A 23,984-nucleotide genomic window follows, 5' to 3' on the forward strand; every position below is an offset into this window, starting at 1 on the left:
GGAGGAGCTGGCTGCTCTGCATATATATATGACGGCAGCTGCAGCATTTCCTTGCTTGGGCCTCTCGTCTGTTACCCCTTCTGGGATCGTGCTGCTTGTTCCTGGTTAACAACCCAGCTACAGACGTTCCTTCTGGTTCCTGATCCCCGGCTTCGTTTCACCCCGTCTCTGGCTACAGACTCCGGCTTGGCTGACGTTCTTCCCTGGCTATCGACCCTGGCACTGTTGGACAACTCTTCTGGCGGTTACGATCGTCAGCGTGGACTTTGACCTTGCTGTTTGGTTTTCAATAAAGATCCTCTTATTCATTTATCTGTTTTGTACGTCTGATTCATGCTTCCATGACAATTATCAGGTCAGGCAGATTATTAAAAAGACACTAGGGCAATCTAAGTGATTTTTAGGAAAAGCCCTAATTTGAAGGATAAAATTGCGCCAAATGTAATTGATCCTTCCCCTAAGACAGTGTTTTTTTCCGTATTAAACGTTTTTTTACCCATGTAATAAATATATTATATGTTTTATATGAGAGAACCAGATAGTTTTTCTCAACAGTTACGGGAAGAGAATATGTGATTGTTTTATTTTATTTCATGCAATACTAGGTATGTGGTATATTAATTGCAATGCCCGTGTGACAAGCAATACATAGGGAGGACAATGAGGAAATTAAGGGATCGCCTTTTGGAGCATATTTTTTGTATCAAGAGAGGTTATAGGAATCAGTCTTTCAGCACATTTTAGAGGAATTAATTTCCTGCAATTGATAAGTTGCAACCCCTTTAGAGGAGGTGCAATCGCACACAAGAGTTCTCAAAATTCGAAATGCACTGAAACCTTGAAGTAAACACATAGGACCAGATTCACAAAGCACTTACGCCGACGTATAACTAGTTACGCCGACGTAAGTGCAAATGTGCACCGTCGTATCTGTGCGCCAGACCCACAAATAGATATGCGCCTAAAACCAGGCTACACCCCGCCGACGTAGCTTGCTTACGCCGGCGTAGGGTGGGCGCACATTTAGGCTGGGTGCATGGTGCCGCTTCCATTGATTAGCCATTCAAACATGCAAATGAGGGAAATACGGCGATTCACGAACCTGCGTGCGCCCGACGCAGGCTACTCGAGGTGAGCATAAGTTGTACGTCCGGCGTAAAGTTATTCCCCATAAAGGAGGTGCAACCCAGCAGCAGACATGCAAAGGTCTGCACCAGGGAACACAATCCGGAGTATTTTATGTTGGACGGGTGTCTGGCTGGGCGTAGGTTACGTTCACGCCGTACGCAGTGATCCGGCGTAGTTTAGGCAGTTTTTCCGACATGGTTGTGAGCAGGCGCAGGGGGATGCGTCCACGTCACGGCGCATGCGTAGTTCGTGATACTTATCTGTCTGGCGCTCAGCCCATCATTTGCATGGGGTCATGCCTCATTTGCATGGGTCACGCCCACTTCCACCTACGCCGGCGTACACCTTCGAATCCCACGCCATGCTGGCGCAGTTTTGGGAGCACTTGCTTGCTGAATGCATTGCTTGCCTCTCTGCCCCGCGTTGGCATAGCATACATTGGTTACTCTACGGCAGCGTAATGTACGCCAACACTCTGTGAATCTGGGCCATACTACTTTAAAATAGACTGGGATATTAACTGTTTTATTGTTAACCGCTAAGATTTATGTCCCATTCTTTCTTTCTCTTTTTGTTCCCCCTCCCTCCCCTCCCATTTAGTTTGTTTCTTTCCCATTTCGGTTTGTCTCCTTTCAATGAACTAAAATAGATTAGATTCCTAATCCTGTACATTTTATACATTGATAGTTTGGTTACCGTATTTATCGGCGTATACCGCACACTTTTTTGCCCTGAAAATCAGGGCAAAATCGTGGGTGCGCGGTATACGCCGATACCCGCTTTCCCGCTCCAAGTTTGAATACTGCGCCGACATATACCGAGCGCAGTACACTCGGGTATAGTCGGGCAGTCTCGGCTCCTTCCGCGCTCACGTCCTGGACGTACAGGACGTCAGCGCGAGAGTTGCCGAGCAATGCCGACAATACACTAGTGTACTGCTCTCTGTATATGTCGGCGCAGTATTCAAACTCGGCGCGGGAAACGAGCGGGGAGGACGCGAGGACGCCGCAGAAGGATGCCGGACCCGACGAAGAGGACACCCGAAGCCGCAGAAGGACGCCGGACCCGACGAAGAGGACACCCGAAGCCGCAGACTGATGCCGGACCCGACGAGGCCGCCGATGGACAATGCGCAAGACACCAAAACTGTAAGTACAAAATTCCACAGGATTCGGGGCAACTTTAGGGGTGCGCGGTATACGCGGGAGCGCGCTGTACCGCGATAAATACGGTATATTACCTTCCCTTTTCTTTCTTCCTCTTTTATGTGCTGGATTTCTTACTCTATTTTTTCAATTTTTTAAACATAATTTTATGTTTTATTATTTATATACTATATATATTTTTTATATGATTTTATTTATTTGGAAAAAAATGAGTATGAAGTGTTGTTTATCTGTATCCATTTTTATCATGTATTTTGAAAGTTTTTATGTGTAGCCTATCTGGACTTCAGGCATATTGATATATGTGTAATTAAATATAAATAAGTTCAAATAAAATTTTTAATCAGCAACATAACTTTTTTTAGATAAACTTAAATTAAATAATAGTAGCAATTTTATTAAATTACAGTTGTATTAGGTTAGTGAGTATGCCTTTGGTCGACAATATATAAACCCATATACTAAAAAACTAGGGATTTTGGAGCTGTGGTGGCAGCTCTGCACATACTCAGTTTTCAGTGAGTTTCTATGCTGAGCATTTCCTTCCTATCACATCTGAGCAGCCCATGTGAATATAAAGTCACACATGTGAGCCCACTTCCTCCCTCCTCCTTCTTGCCCACTAACCAGCTAAACACAATGGGGGCGGGATATTACATGTAGATTCATGGAGGCTTCATTACCCTCTTATTCTAAGACACAGGCTGTAGGGGTGTGACACAGCCTGTGACTGGTAGAAATCTGCCCACACCATATCATTGCCAAAAAAAAAATAAAGATTTGATTTCAAATATATATTTGTATGGCAATTTAAAACAAGTTAATCATTAATTATTATTTGTACTCTGTATTCCAAAGGCTGATTTTTTTTAACATGTTATTACCAGCAGCAGAGGACTGCTTTCCTGCAGGCAGACAGGCTGGGAAAGATCTGGGTGTGGGACAGCTTTATATCGATTAGGAAAAGGGTACTTAGATTTTTTTTTATTAAAATAATTATAGTGCCATACAAAAATAGAAGGGACAATGTAAATTAAACAGGTTGTGTTTAGTATCACTTTAACATGCATGGCCTGCAAACAGAAGCTCTTTAGGATGATTGTGAGTATATACAAAAAAAGACTGTAAATATGCAGTTATGATCCGACGGCGTAAGAGACTTACGCCTGTCGGATCTAATGGAAATCTATGCGTAACTGATTCTAAGAATCAGGCGCATAGATACGACGGCGTATCTGGAGGGAAAAAAAATTACCAAAAATATGTAGCAGGATTGATATTTGCATAAATTAATGAAGACATTTGATATTTTCTATTTTTTTATTGGATATGTTTTATAGCAGAAAGTAAAAAATATTGGTATTTTTTCCAAAATTGTCAGTCTTTTTTTGTTTATAGCGCAAAAAAAAGGTAGTGATCAAATACCACCAAAAGAAAGCCCTATTGGTGGTTAAAAGAGGACATACATTTTCTTTGGGTACAACGTCACATGACCGCGCAATTGTCAGTTAAATTAACACAGTGCTGTATCGCAAAAAGTGGCCTGGTCAGGAAGGGGGTAAATCTTCTGCAGGTCAAGTGGTTAATTTACCAATTAAGTGAGCATGCTGCATTTTGGCACATTGTTGTACTTTTGCATTTTTTACTATTATTATATGACATAACCAGCCTTAGCTATGGCAATACCTGAGTTCATCAATGATGCTTGAGTAAGAGTAGAATTCTGTAGGACACTATTTGTGGTGTTAAAGGATGTTTGGGCAGGTTTGCTTGTCATAATTGAAGGAATATTTGCTGTTGTAGATGATAACTGAAGATCTGTTGACTTGTTCAGTGGTAGCATGGCATCTGCAGCAATTCGCTGAATAGTGAATGCTAAATTTACGAAAAAAAGATCAAAACAGTCACTGTAAATCTTTCTAATCAATATTTGGTTTACTTTTAGTCAATGGGGAGCTACGTACCTGCAGTAGATGAAGTAGATGGAGTTACCCCTTGAGAAAAACTGTTTAAAGCAGGGCGAGTCGTAATTGTGACTGATGGAACAACAGTTTGTGTGTTATTTTGTACACCATTGTTTGATGCAGTAGCCTCTGTGCTTGGTATTGAAACACCAGTAGCTTGGCTAGTGGTATTTGTTGGAGTCATAGGTGTTTTACTGGTAACTGAAGTTATTCCGAATGCTAAAGAGGAAGGTACTGACCCATTTGTTATAGTAGTCAGCAGGTTGGTCACACTAGAAGACATTGCAGATTGTGTTGTAACTGTGCTGGCTTTGGTACTAGTTAGGAGAAGGTCACTCACTCTAGGTGTGATAGATATATTAACCAGGGAAATAGAACTGCTGGTGTTAGCCAACCCAGGTGTAAAACTGGTGGTGGCTGTCTGAATAGTTGCATTTGCATTTAGAACTAATGTTGTGAGAGATCGGGTAGTATTTATACCTAAGACTGGTACGGTGGTTGTAGGCAGCGATGTTGTAGCTGTCTGTGGTAAAGACGTACTGTTTAACGCATTAAGGATTGCATTTGAAGTTATGGTGCTGACTTGTGGTCCAGTTGTTCTTAAGGTGGTTGATACATTTGTAATGGAAGTCAGCGGGTTGGTCACACTAGAAGACATTGCAGATTGTCTTGTAACTGTGCTGGTTGTAGGCAGCGATGTTGTAGCTGTCTGTGGTAAAGACGTACTGTTTAACGCATTAAGGATTGCATTTGAAGTTATGGTGCTGACTAGTGGCCCAGTTGTTCTTAAGGTGGTTGATCCATTTGTAATGGAGGTCAGCGCGTTGGTCACACTAGAAGACATTGCAGATTGTGTTGTAACTGTGCTGGCTTTGGTACTAGTTAGGGGAGGGTCGCTCACGCTAGGTGTGATGGGTATATTAACCAAGGAAATAGCACTGCTGGAAGTGTTAGCCAACCCAGGTGTAATACTAGTGCTGGCTGTCTGAATAGTTGTATTTGCATTTAAAACTAATGTTGTGAGAGATCGGGTAGTATTTATACCTAAGACTGGTACAGTGGTTGTAGACAGTGATGTTGTAGCTGTCTGTGGTAAGGTTGTACTGCTTAATGCATTAAGAAATGCACTTGAAGCTATGGTGCTGACTTGTGGTTCAGTTGTTCTTAAGGTGGTTGTTGCATTTAGCATAGGTATAGCGTTGCTTCCAAGTGCTGACATACTTGTACTTTGTGTTGACATTCCTACTGAACTGGTTGGCATTATGTTACTGGTAAGGTTGACAAGGTTTGCTACAGCTGTAGTGTTTATTGGAATGGTTACATTAGATAGTTGTTTTCCTGTAGTTGCATTGATTGTGGGACTGGTAGTGATACCAGAGGTGACTGCAAATGTTGATGTTGCTGTGCCAACTGTTGGCACTTGAGAAGGTAAAGTACTACTATTGGTTGCAGTTGATTCACTTAATCTGCTTGTAGCAGTTGTGTTGCTTGTTAATGTTACTGGGTTGTTTGTGGTACTGGAAGCTATGCCTGCCGGTGATACAGTGCTGCCAAGTGCTGGTCCAGCTGTTCTGGTAGTGCTTACAGCTGAAAGTGAGGTATTAATAGGATTCACATTATCCATAGTTGTACGCAGTGATATAGTCACCATGGTTGTAGGACTGCTGGCTATATTAGTTGATGCCAAAGCTACGGATAGTGTTGTGCTAACTGATGGCATTACAGTTGTTTTGAATGTGCTTGTTGCATTAACTCCTGATGTAAGACTGCTAAGGTTATTGTAAAGTGAACTATAAGGTACACTAGGACTACTACTGCCTATAGTTGATGCCCCAGTTGGACTAACTGGCGTTGCTGTGGACACTGATGCTCCAGCTGTTTTAATTGTGGTCAAAGAGTTTGTTAAATTACTGGCACCACTATAAGCAGCAACAGATGTATAGCTGGAAGTTGCCGTCACTTTTGTTGGCTGTTGAGTGTCAGTTACATTATACATAGGACTGCTAATATTGGGAGCTTTTGAAACCAGTGTTGGTATGATGTTGACTGTTGAAACTGTGGTTGATATCCAGGCGATCGGTGCACTCATTCCAGAAGAAGTATTACTTGTGGTGTTAGTAGTTACGGTAAGAGCTGACTTACTGGTAGTTGATGTGGATATACCAGTTAGACCACTAACGGTGTTACCAGTAGTAAAAGATGTCTGATTGCTGATTTTTGATAAATTATTATTTGTTGTGCTCTGTGTAAATATAGGAGTATTTGATGTGCTTATATCTGGAGTTTTAGTAACATAAACTGTAGATACGGCACCCAGTTTCGTTGTGCCAGTACTGGCTGTGCTCACGGGCGATGAGTTTAAAGATGTATATGTGGTTGACAATGTTGAACTTGTTCCAGAAATACTTGTTGCCACTTTGGAAGATGCTGTTGTTGCTGCAACTGAAAGAGAACAATACATATTACCCAGAGTCAGATTACCGTGTCTATGATGTTAGGCATGTTAAAAACTCAGAACCCCCCACATAATCATATATATAGATATAAAGATATATTCAGTTTATATTGTTGTATATTTTGAAGTTTCAAATGGTTATTTTGATTATTCATGCCCCCAGAAATACAAATTTTATTGCAAGGTCAAACATTTATAACATGATGTTTAACCACTTGACCTCCAGAAGGTTTTACCCCCTTCATGACCAGATCATTTTTGCTATTCAGCATTGTGCTACTTTAACTGGTAATTGCTTGGCCATGCAACACTGTACGCAAATGAAATGATCAATTTTATATCACTCTTAAGAGCCCATTCACACCTAGGCGTTTTGTCGCCTGTAGCGCGACGCTCACAAACGCCAGAGGGACCAAAATACATGAAAGTCTATGGGGATGGTTCACATCTGAACGCTGATGCGCCTGACGCCCATCGCCTGTAGCCAAAAAAAGTTTCGGACCCTTTTTTGTCCAGCGTATCGGGCGGTTTGGGCGTATTTGAGCGTTTCCATTTCCCATAGAAAGTAATGGAAACGCTCGATTCAAGCGACTTGCGCGACAACGGGCGTTTGCTACGGGCGTTTCGTCGCTTTAATCAATAGAACTTGTCGCCCATGCAGAAGATTAAAACAATCTACCAACATAGCAACAAGTGATGAAAAGATGATAGTTTTTCCTATTGGCTAAAATAAAAAACGTCAAAGTACAAAAACGTCGGACAACGCTGTATGCAAACGCGCAAATAAGCATGAATACGCGCGACAAAACGCCGGAAAAAAACGCCGAAAAAAACGCCGAACGACCAACGCTCAGGTGTGAATGCAGCCTTACATAAGCAGAGCTTTATTTTGGTGGTATGTGATCACCACTGTTTTTTTTTTATTATTATTATTATTATATAAACGAAAAAAATACTGAGCATTTTGAAAAAACAACACATTATTTTCTACTTTTTGTTATAAAACATATCCAATAGAAATCAAATCTCTTCATAAATTTAGGTCAAAATGTATTCTGCTACATGTGGCAAGTGCATGCAGTGATTGGGGCTGATCCAGGGCCGTCTTAATAGCATCATGGGCCCCTGGGCAAAGTAATGCTCTGGGGCCCCTACAATGGAGACAGTGCAGGTAAACAGAAATTGAGTAGGTAGGAGGCAGGGGATATCTGGGGTGTAGAGGGGCAGCCCAGACTCAAGGACCAGCTGCTTTGGGGAAAGGGCAGGGGACCCAATGCAGCTGGGGCCCCTGGGCAGTGCCCAGGTGTGCCCTCTCATTAAGACAGCCCTGGGCTGATCCTGCTAACACTGCGTTTTTGTGGCACTAGTATAGTTCTACTAGTGATTAAGATACTGATCCATACAGACACTATACTAATAATGGCAGTGATCACATACCTCCCAACATTTTGAGATTGAAATGAGGGACACCTACTAGCAAATGTATGTAAGCATAGGACACACCTCCTTAAAGGAGAATTAACCAAAAAAAAAAAGGTTAATTAAATGCACAAGGGCTTATTTTTACCACTACTATTCCTTTATACTGGCTTTTAAAATTTACAGATGCAGCAATTTAGAAATTGGATGAAAGGTTTAGCACTGGAAGACACTTTTTGATAGATAAGTAGTGCATTTTATATATAACTATATAGACCAGACCAAAATGAGGGATAAATAGGGAGGAAAGAGGGACAGAAGGAAATTTTTCCAAATCAGGGACAATTCCTTTGAAATCAGGGACAGTTGGGAGCTATGATGATCAGTGGTTTATAGTGTGGCAGACAATCTGGCGCTAACTGACATTGGCTAGTAGGGACACTAACTGAGTAACAGACACTGATGTCGCTAGTGACACAAATATAGTGATGAGTAATAATACTGTACACTGACACTGTAATAATCGCATTGGCTGGGTGACTTTTACTCACAGATAACAGATTATACTCACAGAACTCTCCTTGCTTTCAGTTGTAAATGGTAGCTGATAGTAGGCGAAAATTCAGTCAGAATCTGTGTGTTGTATTTACAAACACACAGATCTCTGGTTGTGATTGGCCACAGCTAATCAGCAGTATGTAGCCAAAATGACACAACACAGATCAGTGACTGCAATAACAACTGCCAGCATTGGTGCTAGTTTACATAATAAACATGCAGCATTGGGGCCAGTTTCCAAGAAAATAACCCCCAGAATTCATATTCGTTTCTAAGATTACTCCCAGCAATGCTGCCAGTGTCTGTGATAACTCCCAGCATTGGTGTAATTTTAGGCAATAATAATCCTCAGCATTGGTGCCAATTTTAGCATAATAACCTCCAGCATTGGTGCCCGTTTGCAAAATAATAACCCCCAGCATTGGTGCCAGTTTCAGCATAATAACCCCCAGCATTGGTGCCAGTTTACAAAATAACCCCCAGCATTGGTGTCAGTTTCTGCAATAACCCACAGCACTGGTACCAGTTTAGAGCCGGTTCACACTGGGGCGGCACGACTTTGGGGGTGACTCGTCAAGGCGTCCTGAAGACGACTTCAGAGGCGACTTGCAAAATGACTTCTGGTGGCTAATGCAGCAGAAAAGGGTTATTCAAAAGAGAAATGTGAACTTAAAAAAACATGTATATTTACCTAGGTCCCCCACCGGTTCTGCATTGAGAACTGAGCGATCAAACACTGCTGATCGCTCAGTTCTCCCCTCCACTCTGGCTATACTCCTGTAGGTCACAACAGTGCACTTAGTTCTGCACCCCTGTGACACATTTTGATGACACAGAGTCAGTCAGGCTCTGAAAAGATCCTGACCATATAGTTGGGATCAACACAGATGGCTAGACCGGCAGCTGGCTCAGCCTCTCAGCAAACCGCTGAAAGCCTAGCCAGCAACAATAAGATGAAAGTAACTTATGCACTGCCAACTCTGTGATAACGGTCCTCAAATGTGTTGCAGCTGCTGCATACACTCTAGTGTCAGTTCACTACCTCTAGTACAAAAATAAAAATATGCTGTGTGTTTCTCTGCTGCATGTACTAGCCTCCAAAATATGTGTTCTTGAACTAAAAAATACAATACAAATATATATAACACGCAATAGGAAATATCCAAATACATAAAAAAGTGTCCACACAGAACATTTACATGTATGCTCATACTGTACGTCCACCATTCCATGCTGGAAGGTGATGTTCAGTGATCAGTGCTGTCACTGTCTTGAAATGTCACATTCAAGCACAGACCTGCTATACCAGTGCTAAAGCACAATAAATATCATACATGTGACTGTAAATATATATAAAAATGGTGATATAGTAAAAAGAAGCTGCCATATATCTAATCATGTTCACTATTTAAACCACAGTCCATGCAATGATGTTCATACTGCATGCTTCCTACTGGGGAAGTGATACCAGAATCCTGGTGCTGTAAATATCTTGATCATGCACATAAAAGTGAATCCAGGATACCAGTGCTCACCACACTCTTCCTGTGCACCACTTCAAATATGAAGTAAAGATGTGCCCACACATTAACCATATGACCTATAAAGGTAAATAGGTCAAAAGAGCATTCCCCCACTCTTTTTGGGTTAATCTGGTCTGCTGGGGTAAAATGGTCTGCTGACAGAGTTCTGTAAAAGGGGCTTTAACCCCTCAACCTTCCTTGTCTTTACAGGTCTGGGTGATGTTACTGTCCTCTGCGTGAGCTCCCTTGTGGCAAGTCACTAGCGTGACTCTAACCCTCTCTCCACCTACTAAACCTCGTCTCTCTCTATCCCACATCCCCCATTATTCCCACCCCCTCCCTTTCTCTTCTCTCCTCTCTCCCTCATCTTCTCCTCTCCCCCTCCATCTGTTCATTCTCCCTGCTCCCTCTCTCTGTCATCTCTCCCCCGTCCTCTCTCCTCCCTATGCCCCCCTCTCTGTCCTCTCCTTCCCCCCCTCTGTTCCTTTCCCACTGTTCTCCCCCGTCCTCTCCCCACTCTCTGTCCTCTCTTCCCCCTCTCTCTGTATTCTCCCTCCTCTGTCCCCTATTCTCCCTCTTCTCCCTCTCTCTACGTCCCTGTCATTTCTTCCTCCCTCTCTCTGTACTTTCGCCCCCTACCTCTGTTCTCTCGCCCCCCCTCTCACTCCATCCTCTTATCCTCTCTCTCTGTCCTCTCTCTCCCCCCTCCTGTCCCCTCTGTTCCTCTGCTCTCCCTTTCCTCTCTGTCCTCTCCCTCCCTGTCCCCCTCTCTTCTCCTCCTCCATTGTCATGTATTGTGTAAAGTTTAAAGACCAACCATGGACCTCTACACTGGAAGCATGAGGCATCATGGACTATGAACAGCAAGGTCCGGAGGGGTGGCCAGGATACTTGGAGTTAGTTCATCTTTTAATTTTTCGTGAAAAGGTGAATTTACCCTTTAAGCCTTCCTACAACAGTGGTTGGTCAAGATTTACATAATGGTGCACCCAAGGTTTAGAGGTTCCAAGGTATGTGACCATAGAACCGCCAACAACAGATGGGACATGGGAATCTATGGGTGATGTCACAGCTCCTGGCTTTACCGGCCATTGTCAAGCATTCTCTCCTCTCCCCTGCAGCCACCACTGACTGACACAGGGGATAATGTGACCAGAACAGAACTAAAAGTCCATGGGTTAGAGGGCGCAAATTACTTGCCTTGCCCCTGGCACTGACAGTTCATGCTGCGCCTCTGAGACTATTAACCTCTTAACAACCCCCATCATAAAGTCCATTGGTGCCCCCAAGGTGTTAACTGTGTACTGTATGTCCGAGACTACATGCCGTTTATACAGTGCACATAGCAGACACATCTAGTAGACAAGGTAATAGTTTGCTTAGACCAGTTTGGTCCAAAGAAGTTATTTAAACTTCACTAAATGCTGGAGATCAACTTTGAGGTCAACTTGTTCCCCTCTCTTCAACATAACCAAGCATGCTGATAAGTTTCTCAGGTATTGTCAATGTGGAGGAAAAGGTAACGTGTACAGAGAGGCCATTTTTGTGATAAGGAATGGTACATTTAAACATGTCACAGTGAACACAGAAGTGGAGCAGGGCTTAAAATAGAAGTATGGGTTTACTTTTTTTTGCTTCATACTTACCTCGGTGGATGGAGCATCAGACCGATGCTGTAGCGGTGCCCATCGTCTCTGCACTGAGAACCGAGCCATCGAACATCACAGATGGCTCAGTTCTCACAGATCCCCGAGAGGAAAGCTGCTGACTGTCAGTCAGCAGCTTTCCTCTCTGCTTCTCCAAGCTCATTGGAGCGCTGAGCCGTGGAGGGGCGGGAAGAGGCTGTCCCAGCGGCTCGCTGAGACTGCCATCAATCAGGGAAGCTGGCGGATCCTAATCTAGAAGTCGTGATGACGCGCTTCCCCGACTGATGGCAGTGACGTCAGCGGAGAGCAGACTTCAGACTGCTCTCCACTGAAAACGGGTCACAGGAGTGCAAAACGAATTGCACTCCTGTGACCCGTAGTAGAAGCCCACCCTAAAAAGCTCAGGCTGGCCTTCTCCTTTAAAGAAATAAGAACATTACAAGAGACAACAGATGAGATACAGGTCTGCCCAGTAATCGGGGAAGCAATGAGGAAAATGTTTTTGTAGTTAATGAGAATAGGGGGGCTCAATAGAGAAGGAATGAGGAATTTTTTTTTTTTACTACCACAGAGTGATTAGAAGCACTAATCATCATCAAGTCTTTCTTGATGACATGAACAAATATTGGGGTAGATTCAGGTAGGGACCGCATATTTTTGTGCGGGCGTAACGTATCCTATGTACGTTATGCCTCCGCAACTGTGACAGGCAAGTGCAGTATTCACCAAGCAAAGTTGCGGCGGCGTAGCGTAAATAGGCCGGCGTAAGCCCGCCTAATTCAAATGTGGAAAATGTGGTGCGTGTATTATGTAAATGTGTTGTGACCCCACGTTAATTACGCTTTTTCCGAACGGCGCATGCGCCGTCCGTGAAAGTATCCCAGTGCGCATGCTCCAAATTAACCCGCAAAAAGCCAATGCTTTTGACGTGAACGTAAATTACGTCCAGCCCTATTCGCGAATGGCCTACGCAAACAACGTAATCAACGAAAAATTTGACGCTGGCCCAACGCCCATACTTAACATTGGCTGCGCCTCATATAGCAGGGGTAACTTTGCGCCTGAAAAAGCCTAACGTAAACAGCGTATCTGTACTGCGTCGGCCGGGCGTACATTCGCGAATAGGCGTATCTAGCTGATTTAAATATTCTAGGCGTAAATCAGCGTACACGCCCCTAGCGGCCAGCTTAAATATGCAGTTAAGATACAACGCGTAGGAGACTTACGCCGGTTGTATCTTAGCAACATTTAAGCGTATCTCAGTTTGAGCATACGCTTAAAGTTGCGATGGCGCGGATTCGGACTTACGACGGCGTATCTACAGATACACCCGTCGTAAGTCTTTCTGAATCTGGCCCATTGTGTTTGCTTTTATTATTAATAATTACATGTTGTTATCACACAAAGGATCAATGAATCAATGGCCAACTATGACTGAAATTTAGTCGTTGAAGAATTACAAAGATTTTTAAAAACCAGTAGTATGTTTGTTTTTTTTACATCACATTCTAGAGATCAAACAGTTTTCCAACCAATGGTATTCAACCGCACACACATACACACCCACGCAACACAAAAAAAAAAATAAGTAAGAGGAAGTATACGAAATGGCACAGAGGAGATGAAAGTTGAAATTTAATTGTTACAATTTACATAGAAACATAGAAAAGTGACAACAGAAAAAAAGACAGAGTAGTCCATCGAGTCTGCCCATTTTTTTTTTCTGTTTGTTTTTTTATTTGTCTGAGTATAGATCTATGTTTGTTGCAAGCATTTTTGGACCCATCTACTGTTGACCGGCTCACTACCTCTGCTGGAAGTTTATTCCAAGCATCAACTACCCTTTCAGTAAAATAATATTTTCTAAAATTAGTTTTGAACTTTCCTCCCATTAGTTTGAGGTCAGGTCCCCTTGGTCTTGATTTCATATTGAAAATAAACTGCCCTCCTGAACCTTATTTGCCCCCTTGATGTATTTAAAGTTTTAATTTATGTCTCCCCCTTTGTTACCACATTGTGATAGTGTGAATGGGTCCTTACAGATGCAGACATTGGGCTATCATTCCTGATCCTGGCTCCATTATGTAGAAAGTTACTAATTCAGGGCAGGGATAAAGTAACAAAAAAGTCTAAAATCCTGCCTTGCATATTTTTCTAGGTCAGTGACCTGAAGTAGTAAAGCCAAAATCAGAATGACAGACCTACATTTTTCACATTTAGAAAAAGCCTGCAGCAGCATGTTCATAGTACCAAGAATCTGAAGGAATTCACTGCACAACCAGATTGTGGAAAACTCAGTTCCACCACCTCTGGCCCAGACATATTGGTGCCTGCTCAACACAAAAGCCTGGTTTCTGTGTTTACAGGTGACAGCTCTGCACTCTGTGTGTAACCTCCCTGAACTCTGCATGTAATGCAATCCTGGTATTTAATGCCCCTTTAAGACCCTCCTACTGTTTGTGAAATCTGACCACACCCACTATGTCATGTGATTTGGAGGGTATGTGGGGGGAGGAGTTTTGGGGGTTAGTGGTTGAGTTCCAGCACCCATTGTTTGAGAAAAAAAAGCCCAGCGCAAAAGTGTGAAACATGTACAGTAAGACATGAATACTGTTTATTATCTAGATTTCACAGTTCCTTCATATTCTTGTGACTTTTTTGTCAGCAAAATGTTGTATTATGTTGAGGGATTATTTTTTCCCTAGGTGCATTATTTTACATTTAGAAACACTGAACTGCAGTTTCCACTGATTTGACTAGTCTTTGGCATTACTGAAAGATTGGCCAAAACAGTGGTAGGGTCTCTTGGCAGAACAGAGCATTGGGGGTACAGTGTTGGCCAGCACTACAGAGGAAAAACAACTGGGAGTACTTATCTCAGATAATTGCAAAATGAGCAAACATTGTGACCATGCAGTGGGAAAAGTGAATAGAATACTAAGATATGTCGCGGTACACCCGTAGGGGCTGCTAGTTTTGTGGTTTGTCTGTCACCCTGCCCAGCCCTGCATTCACTCTCAGGCAGGGGCGGACTGACCATTGAGTCACTCGGGCACTGCCCGAGGGCCCCATGTCACTAGGGGGCCCCATCAGGGTTGCCAGGCTCAGTAAAACCAGGGACAGTATGTAAAAATCTATGTTTTACATCTGTCCCTGATATGTCTGAAACCAACATGCTTCTGATGTGAAAATCCCGAGATTTTAGCTTGCCCGCCTCTGCACTGCCTCCTGGCGTGGTGGCCATCTGTGAACCCAGGGGCCCCATAGTCTTCTATTGCCCGGGGGCCCCATAAGTTGGCAGTCCGCCCCTGCTCTCAGGCACTCCGAGACATAAAGCAGTCAGTGAACTTTGTTTTATTTGTATTTTATTGAGGGGAATAACTTGGATAGGGATGGGAGATATGGGTTCTCCAGCACGAATAATCAGTAATTGGTTTTGGGACAACTATGTACACTCCCTGTACATACTCCTTCAGCTTCCTCCTGCACATCGCCTGCTTGAAGCCTATCACTCCTCACTTCTCACTCCTCCAGCACATCATTTGCTGCAGACTGTTACTCTAGTCACCTCCAGCACTTCACTTGCTTCTAGGATCAGCTAGCACATATTGTTGGTTGGACCTGACACTTGTTTAGCCAGGCCCTAGTAATCACCCCTTTAAAGGCAAGGACCGCGGGTCTCTATGGTATAGCAGAAAGTCCTCATGCTAGCTGTCCTCTAGGCTACTGATCCCAGTCAGCCCTTTTCAGGCCCTGCCAGCACCCATGGCTGCAGCTGCCTCTTTTTACTGCCCCTTCCACAGTCCACTCCTCTGATTCTGAACCCATCTTTGACTGCAAGCTCCCAGTCCTCCCAGGTGTGCCTCCTCAGACCTTCTGACTGTGCTTCACTCACCAGCCCTCCTTGCTGCGACCAGCTCCCTGGAGTCTCTCAGTAGTGCACTATCCCTCTGCCCTCTCCATGCTTTCTCTTGTGCCTGTCCATGACCTTTTCATGTGTTCTTGAAAGTGGTCCCGACTGCACCCGAGCCCCGGCCAAATGTTACCCCCCCCCCCAGACTGGGGAGCTCCCTCTAAGCCCTGACAGCCTCAGCACTCTCTCACTCCAGCTCTTCCGCCTAACAACTTCTCCCTTTATGGGCTGACCCTGCGTATTTAAAGGAGGCCAGCCCCCTGCCAATCCAAGTTGGGGATTGGTCTGGGCTCCCCAGAACACCTCAGGTGACTCCACCTCCCCTCCAGCCTCACTTTCCAGAAAGCCCTAACTTCTGGAAAGAAGTAGGAGGTCCTAGTGATGTCACCTGTGAGTCACCCAGCACTACTCTGAGCCACTTCCAACCCAGAATGAAAACAAACAGACCTAGCAACCAGCCAGGCCTGCTTAAATTTGCCTATGCTTTTTAGCACACTACTAGAGGGTGATACAGATGCACCAATAAAGGGATTACCAGCAGGAGTAAGGAGGTTCTGATTCTCCTATATACTGCAGATCTTTAGAGAGACCTCATTTAGAAAACTGTGTCCAGTTCTGGAGACCCCACTTAGAAAAAGATTATTGATAAGATAGAACGTGTCCAGAGACGGGTATAGGGTTGCCAACTTTTCTTCAAGCCAAACCAGAACACATTACTGGTGCACAGCATTATGTTTTTAGTATACACTATAAACAATAGGATTGTTAAAGACCTTGGAGTGGACAGGGGGTAGTGAGATGGACAATGCTTCTAAACTTTTTTCAAGGAATACTTTGCAAACAGTCTGTTTAAATGTTAGGTTAAATCAGCCCAGGAGTGGAGTATTGTGTACCTTATGGGGTTGGTGGTCATTGTGGATGGCCTGGTTATAATACAGGGGTGTTGCTAGAACTATACAAGTCCTTGGAGAACCCAAACTGGAGCAGTAATGTGGCACGCACAGCGCGTCGCGGCGAACACTGGGTCTTGGCCCAATTGCGGTAAACGGTGAATAGGCTTAAAGGAGAATGGTTTAATAAATCAAACCTGTGTGAACTCATAAAATAGGGTTTGATTGCTGTGCCACAAAAAATTGTCTCACAGATATGCATTTCCATCAGCACTATCCTTTAAAAAAAAATGAAACACTACCATTACATATGATTTTATGTGCACTCAAAATAAACAGACAGCTAACTCTTTGTCTGAGCCTACCTTATGCCACGTACACACGGTCGGAATTTCCAACAAGAAAAATTAGATGTGAGCTTTTGGTCGGAAATTCCGACCGTGTGTAAGCTCCATCAGACTTTTTCTGTCGGAATTTATTGTTGGAAATTAGCTGGTTCTCAAATTTTAAGAGGGAAAAAGTTCGTAAATTCCGATCGTCTATATGCAATTCCGACGTGCAAAAAAAACACGCATGCTCGGAATCAATTCGACGCATGCTTGGAATCATTGAACTTAATTTTTCTCGGCTCGTTGTAGTGTTGTACGTCACCGCATTATTTCTCCTATGGTTCAGAGAAGTAGGATCTTCCATTCTATGGATAGCGTAGGACCCACTGATAATGGGGTACTTTGTCGCAGTAAGTGGGCTTAAGCACCATATAGCCATATGGTGTGACCAAATCCCCATATTTTTTGAAAATGTTCAGGTGTTTTAAATAGCCGTGTACGCTGTAATATTGTTTTCTGTTAAGCTGGCCATACACAGTTACTTTTCATTCAGCCACTGTGATTCAGGGTCAGCATATGAGTAGGAATCTTTGTCATGTCGAGGCCCACAGGTTTCTTTACTATTGTTCTCTTGGTTGGGGAGTGTTGGGAAGGTCTGGTATCAGTTCAAGTGGAGGAGGTGTAGTATGGGGAGAAGGTAATCTGAAACTTCAGAACAGAACCAGTCAGATGGTTCCAGATTAGTCACCTACGGCAGAATGGGAACCACAGTTGGTATTGTAAATGGAATTTCCAAAGTGCATCATGGAGGGGGAAAAGGGCTCTCTAGTTATAAAGTGTAATAAAATAGAGAACTTATTTTTACTTTGGTGCCGTTAGGGATCAGTTCGTAATCTTGTGCTTTCTGCATGACCTCTTACATATTTCAGCTGGAAGCTTGTGAAGTAGCAGATAATATTTCTAGGGGATCAGAATCCCTCCAACAGGGTTCTCGGGGCTCTGTGGGCCCTCTCCAGCTCTATGGGAGATCCTTGAAAGGCACTCCAGCACAGTTGTCAAGATCTTCAAGGTGTCATTGCATCTCCAGTAGATGTGAGCTGTGCAGCTCCAAGTTGTCATTCACCTGCCCTCTAAGTCTTGTGGCACGAAGATCCTATTTAATGTCAGATACAGCTGAAGCTGAGCTTTAATATTCATGGGCATTGCAAGTCATTCATATGCGGCATTTGTTTAATGTATGCAAAAACTGTTGTGTTGTTGCCCTGGTCTGTATTTGTTGGTCTGGAAAGATGGAGGGTGGTGAGGTCTGGTGTGGAGAGTGGAGACATATCTATGGCCACCCAGGAGGTTTGCCAGCAGAACAGGATCAGAAGATGTTTTAATAACTGGTATTGCTGGGATCTGTGTGGGGCAAGTGCTCTGCAAATTTTCTCTATGGTAAAAAAAAAATGTTGCTACCTGTGCTGTGGATTTCTCACCGTGGTTTAGGGAGTTCCTTTAAAATGCAGCCATTCCTCCCATTGGCCATATTTTGCACACATTAATAAGAACTAGTCACAGTTTCACATTGCTTTAATATTCTTAGCAGGACATCTAGTGGTTAAAGTCAGTGGCCCAGATTCAGGTAGAATTTGCCCCTTTTTTACGGAGGCACAGGGCAGTGTTTTTGCCCTGCGCCCCCGCGAATTTACTGCGCTGCGCGCGATTCACGGAGCGGGAGCTCCGTAAATTGCGTGTGCGCTCTTTAAAATTGCCCTGCGTAAGGGCGCCTAATGTAAATGATCCCGTAGGGGGCGGGAATCATTTAAATTAGGCGCGCTCCCGCGCCGAGCGCATGCTCCGTCTGGAAACTGTCCCGACGTGCATTGCGGCAAATGACGTCGCAAGGACGTCATTTGCTTCAAAGTGAACTCATTTGCTTCCAAGTGAACGTGAATGGCATCCAGCGCCATTCACGAATCACTTACGCAAACGACGTGAAATTCAAATTTCACGACGCGGGAACGGCGGGTATACTTTAGCATTGGCTGCCCCTACTATTAGAAGGGGCAGCCTTACGCTAAAGACGCAGTACGGAAACTCCGTAACTTGCGTACGCAGGGCCCGCGCAACATTGTGAATCGGTGTTAGTATGCAATTTGCATACTATACACTGAGCACAATGGGAGCGCCCCCTAGCGGTCATCGCAAGAATGCAGCCTAAAATCTGCGTGGCATAAGAGCCTTATGCCATGCAGATTTTAGGCTGCAGTCGGCGTTACGATGTTCCTGAATCAGGAGCATTCGTAACGCCGGAGCAAGTCAGCAATTGCGCTGCGTAACTATGGTTACGCAGGCGCAATTGCTCTCTGAATCTGGGCCAGTGCTAGCATTCTTTCTTTCTGTGAAAGATAGCACAGACAAAACTTGGTGCATATAATGCTGACCAAAAACTAGGCATTTTTTCTATTACAATGACTTATGCCTATTTCCATTTCCATTTTCAGACATCCTAAGCAGCATAACCTTGATCTAGGTGTAGCACTACCTCTGCTGATCAATTGTTCTTTGCCTATAGTGTCAGGATATGTTGTCTATAGGTTAAATGTTCTTAAGACTATTTTTCTCTTGGGATCGAGTGTTAGGGAATGTTACATTTGCCCTACAAAAGATAAGACAACACATTGAAACTGACATTTAACACATATAACAAACATTATAGGTATTATTCGTGACTTTTGCGTGAATACTAGGACATTCGCAAAGCAATTTTTCTTTATAAATAGACCCCTTTCTCTAAACCTTCATTAAAGAAGAACTGCAATAAAATACTTGCAAAAAAGCAGAGGCTAGGTCTATGTAACATTCTTCATAGTACATAGAGCATAATAGTCAAGACTATGCACTGTACAACATATATTATATACCTTACCTGCATCACATGCAAGGTTGTAGTCCGGGCAGCAGTCGCCATTGGAGGTGCAGTACTGATCACAGTAGCAATCTACTCTCCTACATGCACTGTCCACTCCTTTGCAGCATATTAGTGGATTTGTAGTACATCGTCCTAGTTACAAGACACACAATTTACTGTGATAAAAATCAACATTTGCAAATGATTATCTATATATAATTTGTTACAATGATGTTGTCGGGACCCATATTGACTCTTTTCCCTGACAACAAATATACATTTTTGTTCTGCAAGGGTTGTAAAAAAAAGGTTATATTTCTGTAGAAAAAAGGGTATGATCCGTGATGTTCATTGCAGATTATATGATCATTATAGATACAGATATAATCTGTAATTTGAAACACTCATACGTTCTCCACCCGGTCTACAGTGAAGTAGGTGCTGAAACAAGTTAAGAAACTGCCATCCAGGACACATCCCTGTACATATACAGTATATATAGGTGCATCTCATAAAATTTGAATATCAAAAAGTACATTTATTTCAGTATTTCAATTTAAAAAGTACAACCTATCTTTTATATAGATGCGTTACACACAGAGTGATATATTTCAATAATTTCTTTCTTTTAACTTTGATTATGCCTTACAGCTATTGAAAACCCCATAGAGAATGTCAAGGTGAAGATGAGAGACACCAGACCCAACCATACAAACAGGCTGAAGGCTGCTATCAAAGCCACCTGGGCTTCCATAACATCTCAGCAGTGCCACAGGCTGATCCCTTCCATGCCACACCGCATTGATGCAGTAATTCATGCAAAAGGAGCCCGAGCAAGTATTGAGTGCATACTGTACTGTACATGGACATACTTTTCAGGAAGCCAAAATTTCTGTATTAAAAATCCTTTTTTTTTGGTGTTATGTTGTATTCTAATTTTCTGAGATACTGAATATCGGGTTTTCACTAGTTGTAAGCCATAATCATCAAAATTAAAAGAAAAATGCTTGAAATATATCACTTTGTGTATAATGCATATATGTAAAATATATGAGTTTCACTTTTCAAATTGAATTACTGAAATAAATTAACTTTTTGATTATATTCTAATTTTATGAGATTCACCTGTATGTATGTATTATATACACACACAGTATATACATTATATTATAGCTCTCTGATGTGCCTATTTGTACATGGCACCTGTTTACTAACAAGATATACTCTTTATTACACCTGTGCTTAGGTTAAAGGTAGTAAGCAGAATTATAAAGAAGGTACCCAAATGTATCTACAAATGTCTTCACATTTTAATAGGCAGCTCAGGAAATTAAAAAAAAAAAAAAAAACAGCTCTCTTTTAGGTAATTACTGACTTCAGTTTGGAAAGTCAAGACCCAGCTTTTCCCTTCCACAGCTTTCTGTTGGATGGTAAGGCCACTTATCACAGTGATGTCTACAAAGTGGTGGGCTCAGTGTCAGCAAGGGATATTGCAATTTGAGCATCCTAGGTTCCAAGGCTTCAGGGGCATATATGAAACATATATGTAAAACTACGTAAAAGGTACTTTCACTCAACTTACTATTTACTGTTAGTTTTATAATGTTCAGCCAAGCATGGATGTACTTAAAGTTAACTCTCATGTAGGGCCCTCAAGGAAAAAATGTCAGCTCTTTCTTCTTATTCACAAAGTTATCCATTTCCTTTGGTGAGCAAAGAGCTATGATGATAGTCTAAGGCCTCTTGCACACTGCAGCTTGAAAAAGCTTAGTACAGCGTTTTCTTTTTTTTTTACTGATCTAAAATGCAGCCCATTGTTAAAAACACTGCATTCCCAGTCAGTATTTTTCACCGGTAAGCACAAATAAGCACAAGTACGAGCATAGATATTGATGGATTTTACATACGAAAGTATTGTGCGCATAAATGCGCATACGCTCAAACACACGCATAAATACAGGTATAACTGGTCGAAGGAAATGTCTTAGACCTCTTGCATATGGTCCTGATGTTTGAGCATCAGCATTCCTGAAACACAAATGCCTGAAATTACATTCAGGAATGCTGATGCTCAAACATCAGTACCATATGCAAGAGGTCTAAGACATTTCCTTCGACCAGTTATACTGAGATGAATCAACAACTAGCGAGCTGCTGTCCCAAATGATCATATAACTGAAAATGTATCTAAAGCAGCACCTCCCATAACAACCAGTTCATCTCAATGGAGCAGGATTTGCTAAAGCATATTTGATATGCCTACTTCACAATCAGGCATATCAAAACATAAACCTCCTTAAAGTTCTTTTCAGTAAGGCAATGCAATGAAAAATCATGTTTAACAAGTACTGTAATTTATAGAAACTAGATTTCAGATTGTTATATTAGTGAGGATTACTAATTCGTTCTATGACTTCTTAAAATGTAAATGTCATCACTGCACTTTGTACAACCTTATTAAAGTTGAACTAAAGGCATGTTTAGATTTTGGATAGAATAACAGAGGCTTATAACCCCCTGTAATTTTTTGCTATCTGTTTCCTATTGGGAAGATGTTTCTTCACTTCCTATAGCCACAACAGGAAGTAAGAGGAAATCCCCCCAAACTGAGTAAGAGCTTTTCAGGCGCTTCTGAAGAGCTTTCAATTCATTTCAATGGAGAGGGGTGTTTTTTCACCGCTCTGTCAGCACACTTCCCCAGTGTGAAAGCATTCATTGATTTTAATGGAAATACGTTTTCAGGTGCTTTTTTAAGCTTGAAAGCGCCTGAAAAGAACCTCATTGTGAAAGTGGTCTAAATCCTAGAATGTTACCAGGGTCACCAGAACTGGTGTCCCTATTGGAAGCGTTCCCCTGTATTAGTGTTCTTATGTCAGCCCAAAATTTGGGATTTTCTTCTACTATCAGTTTGCATGACAATAGTAAGCAGGACAAATACAGAGGGTAAATCTTTCTAACAAGTGCATAGACAGTAACAAAAAACTGACAGGTGTTCTAATCCCTCTCCACTCTATCCAAAACTAGAAAAAAAAATTGCCTTTAGTTAAACTTTGAAAAATTGTGTGGTATTTGGCATTGTCAAAGAAATTGAATAAAAAATCATGTTCTCCTACCTACAAACTGGCTCCTGGTCACACAGAATAATCCAAAGGTCAAGATCAATGTGAGCTGCATCGTGTTGCTGAGATGACTGAACAGGTGTGAGAAAGATTTATACTTGTAACAAAAATTAGGATCAATCCAGGAAACAACCCACGTCACTCGGTAAAAAGGAGAAAATATTGTATGACATCCTTATTATGCCTAGGATTCATCTCTGAAGGTAATGATTTCACAAGTGACAATAAGAAAGGCCTACACCCACCTTTATATGTCTGCTTCAAAGGTAAACATATCCCACCATGAATGGTTTAGAAGGCTTAGCCTTGCTTGGTTTCCTAAATCAATTATGTGCCCTAAATGTTGTATAATAATGGCTCATGTAAGTAGGACTATACCAAATCAACACAGAGAGCTTCTCTTGCACCTTTTGTCCAACAACCCTGGTAGTGGCAATAGGGAATGTGAGGACACAGAGGGCGAGATTTACTAAACATGTGCAGAGTAACCAATCAGCTTCTAGGTTTTAGCCCTCATTTGACACGTCAAATCGCACCATCCAAATTGGTGCAACGCCACTTTTGCAGCACCACACCGATTCCCAGAAGTCATTTTTGAACTACTTTTGGTGACTTCAGGGGCAATTTCAATAGACATCTGTGCATGAACCCACATAGATGTCTCTCAAATCGCCCCTGAAGTCGGACTGAAATGCTAGTTTGAAATCGTGCGAGTTCTTCTGGACGATTTCAAACTCGCATTTAGTGAGAACTTGACTCATTGACAAAGCTTTAATGAACAAGCTAAAGTTAGAAGTTTGGTTAAAATTCCCTTTTGTCTTTAGAGACCTTTATGTTAGTTCTCCAAGAAATCTGGTGTTTGGGCATTTATATCCTACTCAATGTTTATGTTTTGTTAGGTTAGTGTTACTGACAAAAAAATATGAAGACCCAGCCATTACATTCAAATAACAAGTACATTGCTTTGCTTTTATTTCAAAG

At 42.5% G+C, this 23,984-nt stretch overlaps 1 protein-coding gene across 3 annotated transcripts in view; it reads right to left on the reverse strand.

Moving 5' to 3' along the window:
* Positions 1–23,102, reverse strand: part of LOC120936891 (mucin-5AC-like) — a 41,228-nt gene extending 18,126 nt beyond the window's left edge. For 2 of the 3 annotated variants that reach the window (XM_040349657.1, XM_040349656.1), the window contains exons 1-4: positions 22,998–23,102; positions 19,903–20,037; positions 4,259–6,700; positions 3,981–4,169 (exon numbers count right to left, since the gene is read on the reverse strand). In XM_040349657.1, the coding sequence (XP_040205591.1) occupies positions 3,981–4,169; positions 4,259–6,700; positions 19,903–20,037; positions 22,998–23,058 (2,827 nt within the window). In that variant the 5' untranslated portion in view covers positions 23,059–23,102. The remainder of the gene's footprint in view (positions 1–3,980; positions 4,170–4,258; positions 6,701–19,902; positions 20,038–22,997) is intronic. The other variant, XM_040349659.1, reaches the window with a different exon arrangement.
* Between the last annotated feature and the right edge of the window lie 882 nt (positions 23,103–23,984).

The sequence above is a fragment of the Rana temporaria genome, chromosome 4, assembly GCF_905171775.1.
Source record: "Rana temporaria chromosome 4, aRanTem1.1, whole genome shotgun sequence".
Classification (NCBI taxonomy): Eukaryota; Metazoa; Chordata; class Amphibia; order Anura; family Ranidae; genus Rana; species Rana temporaria.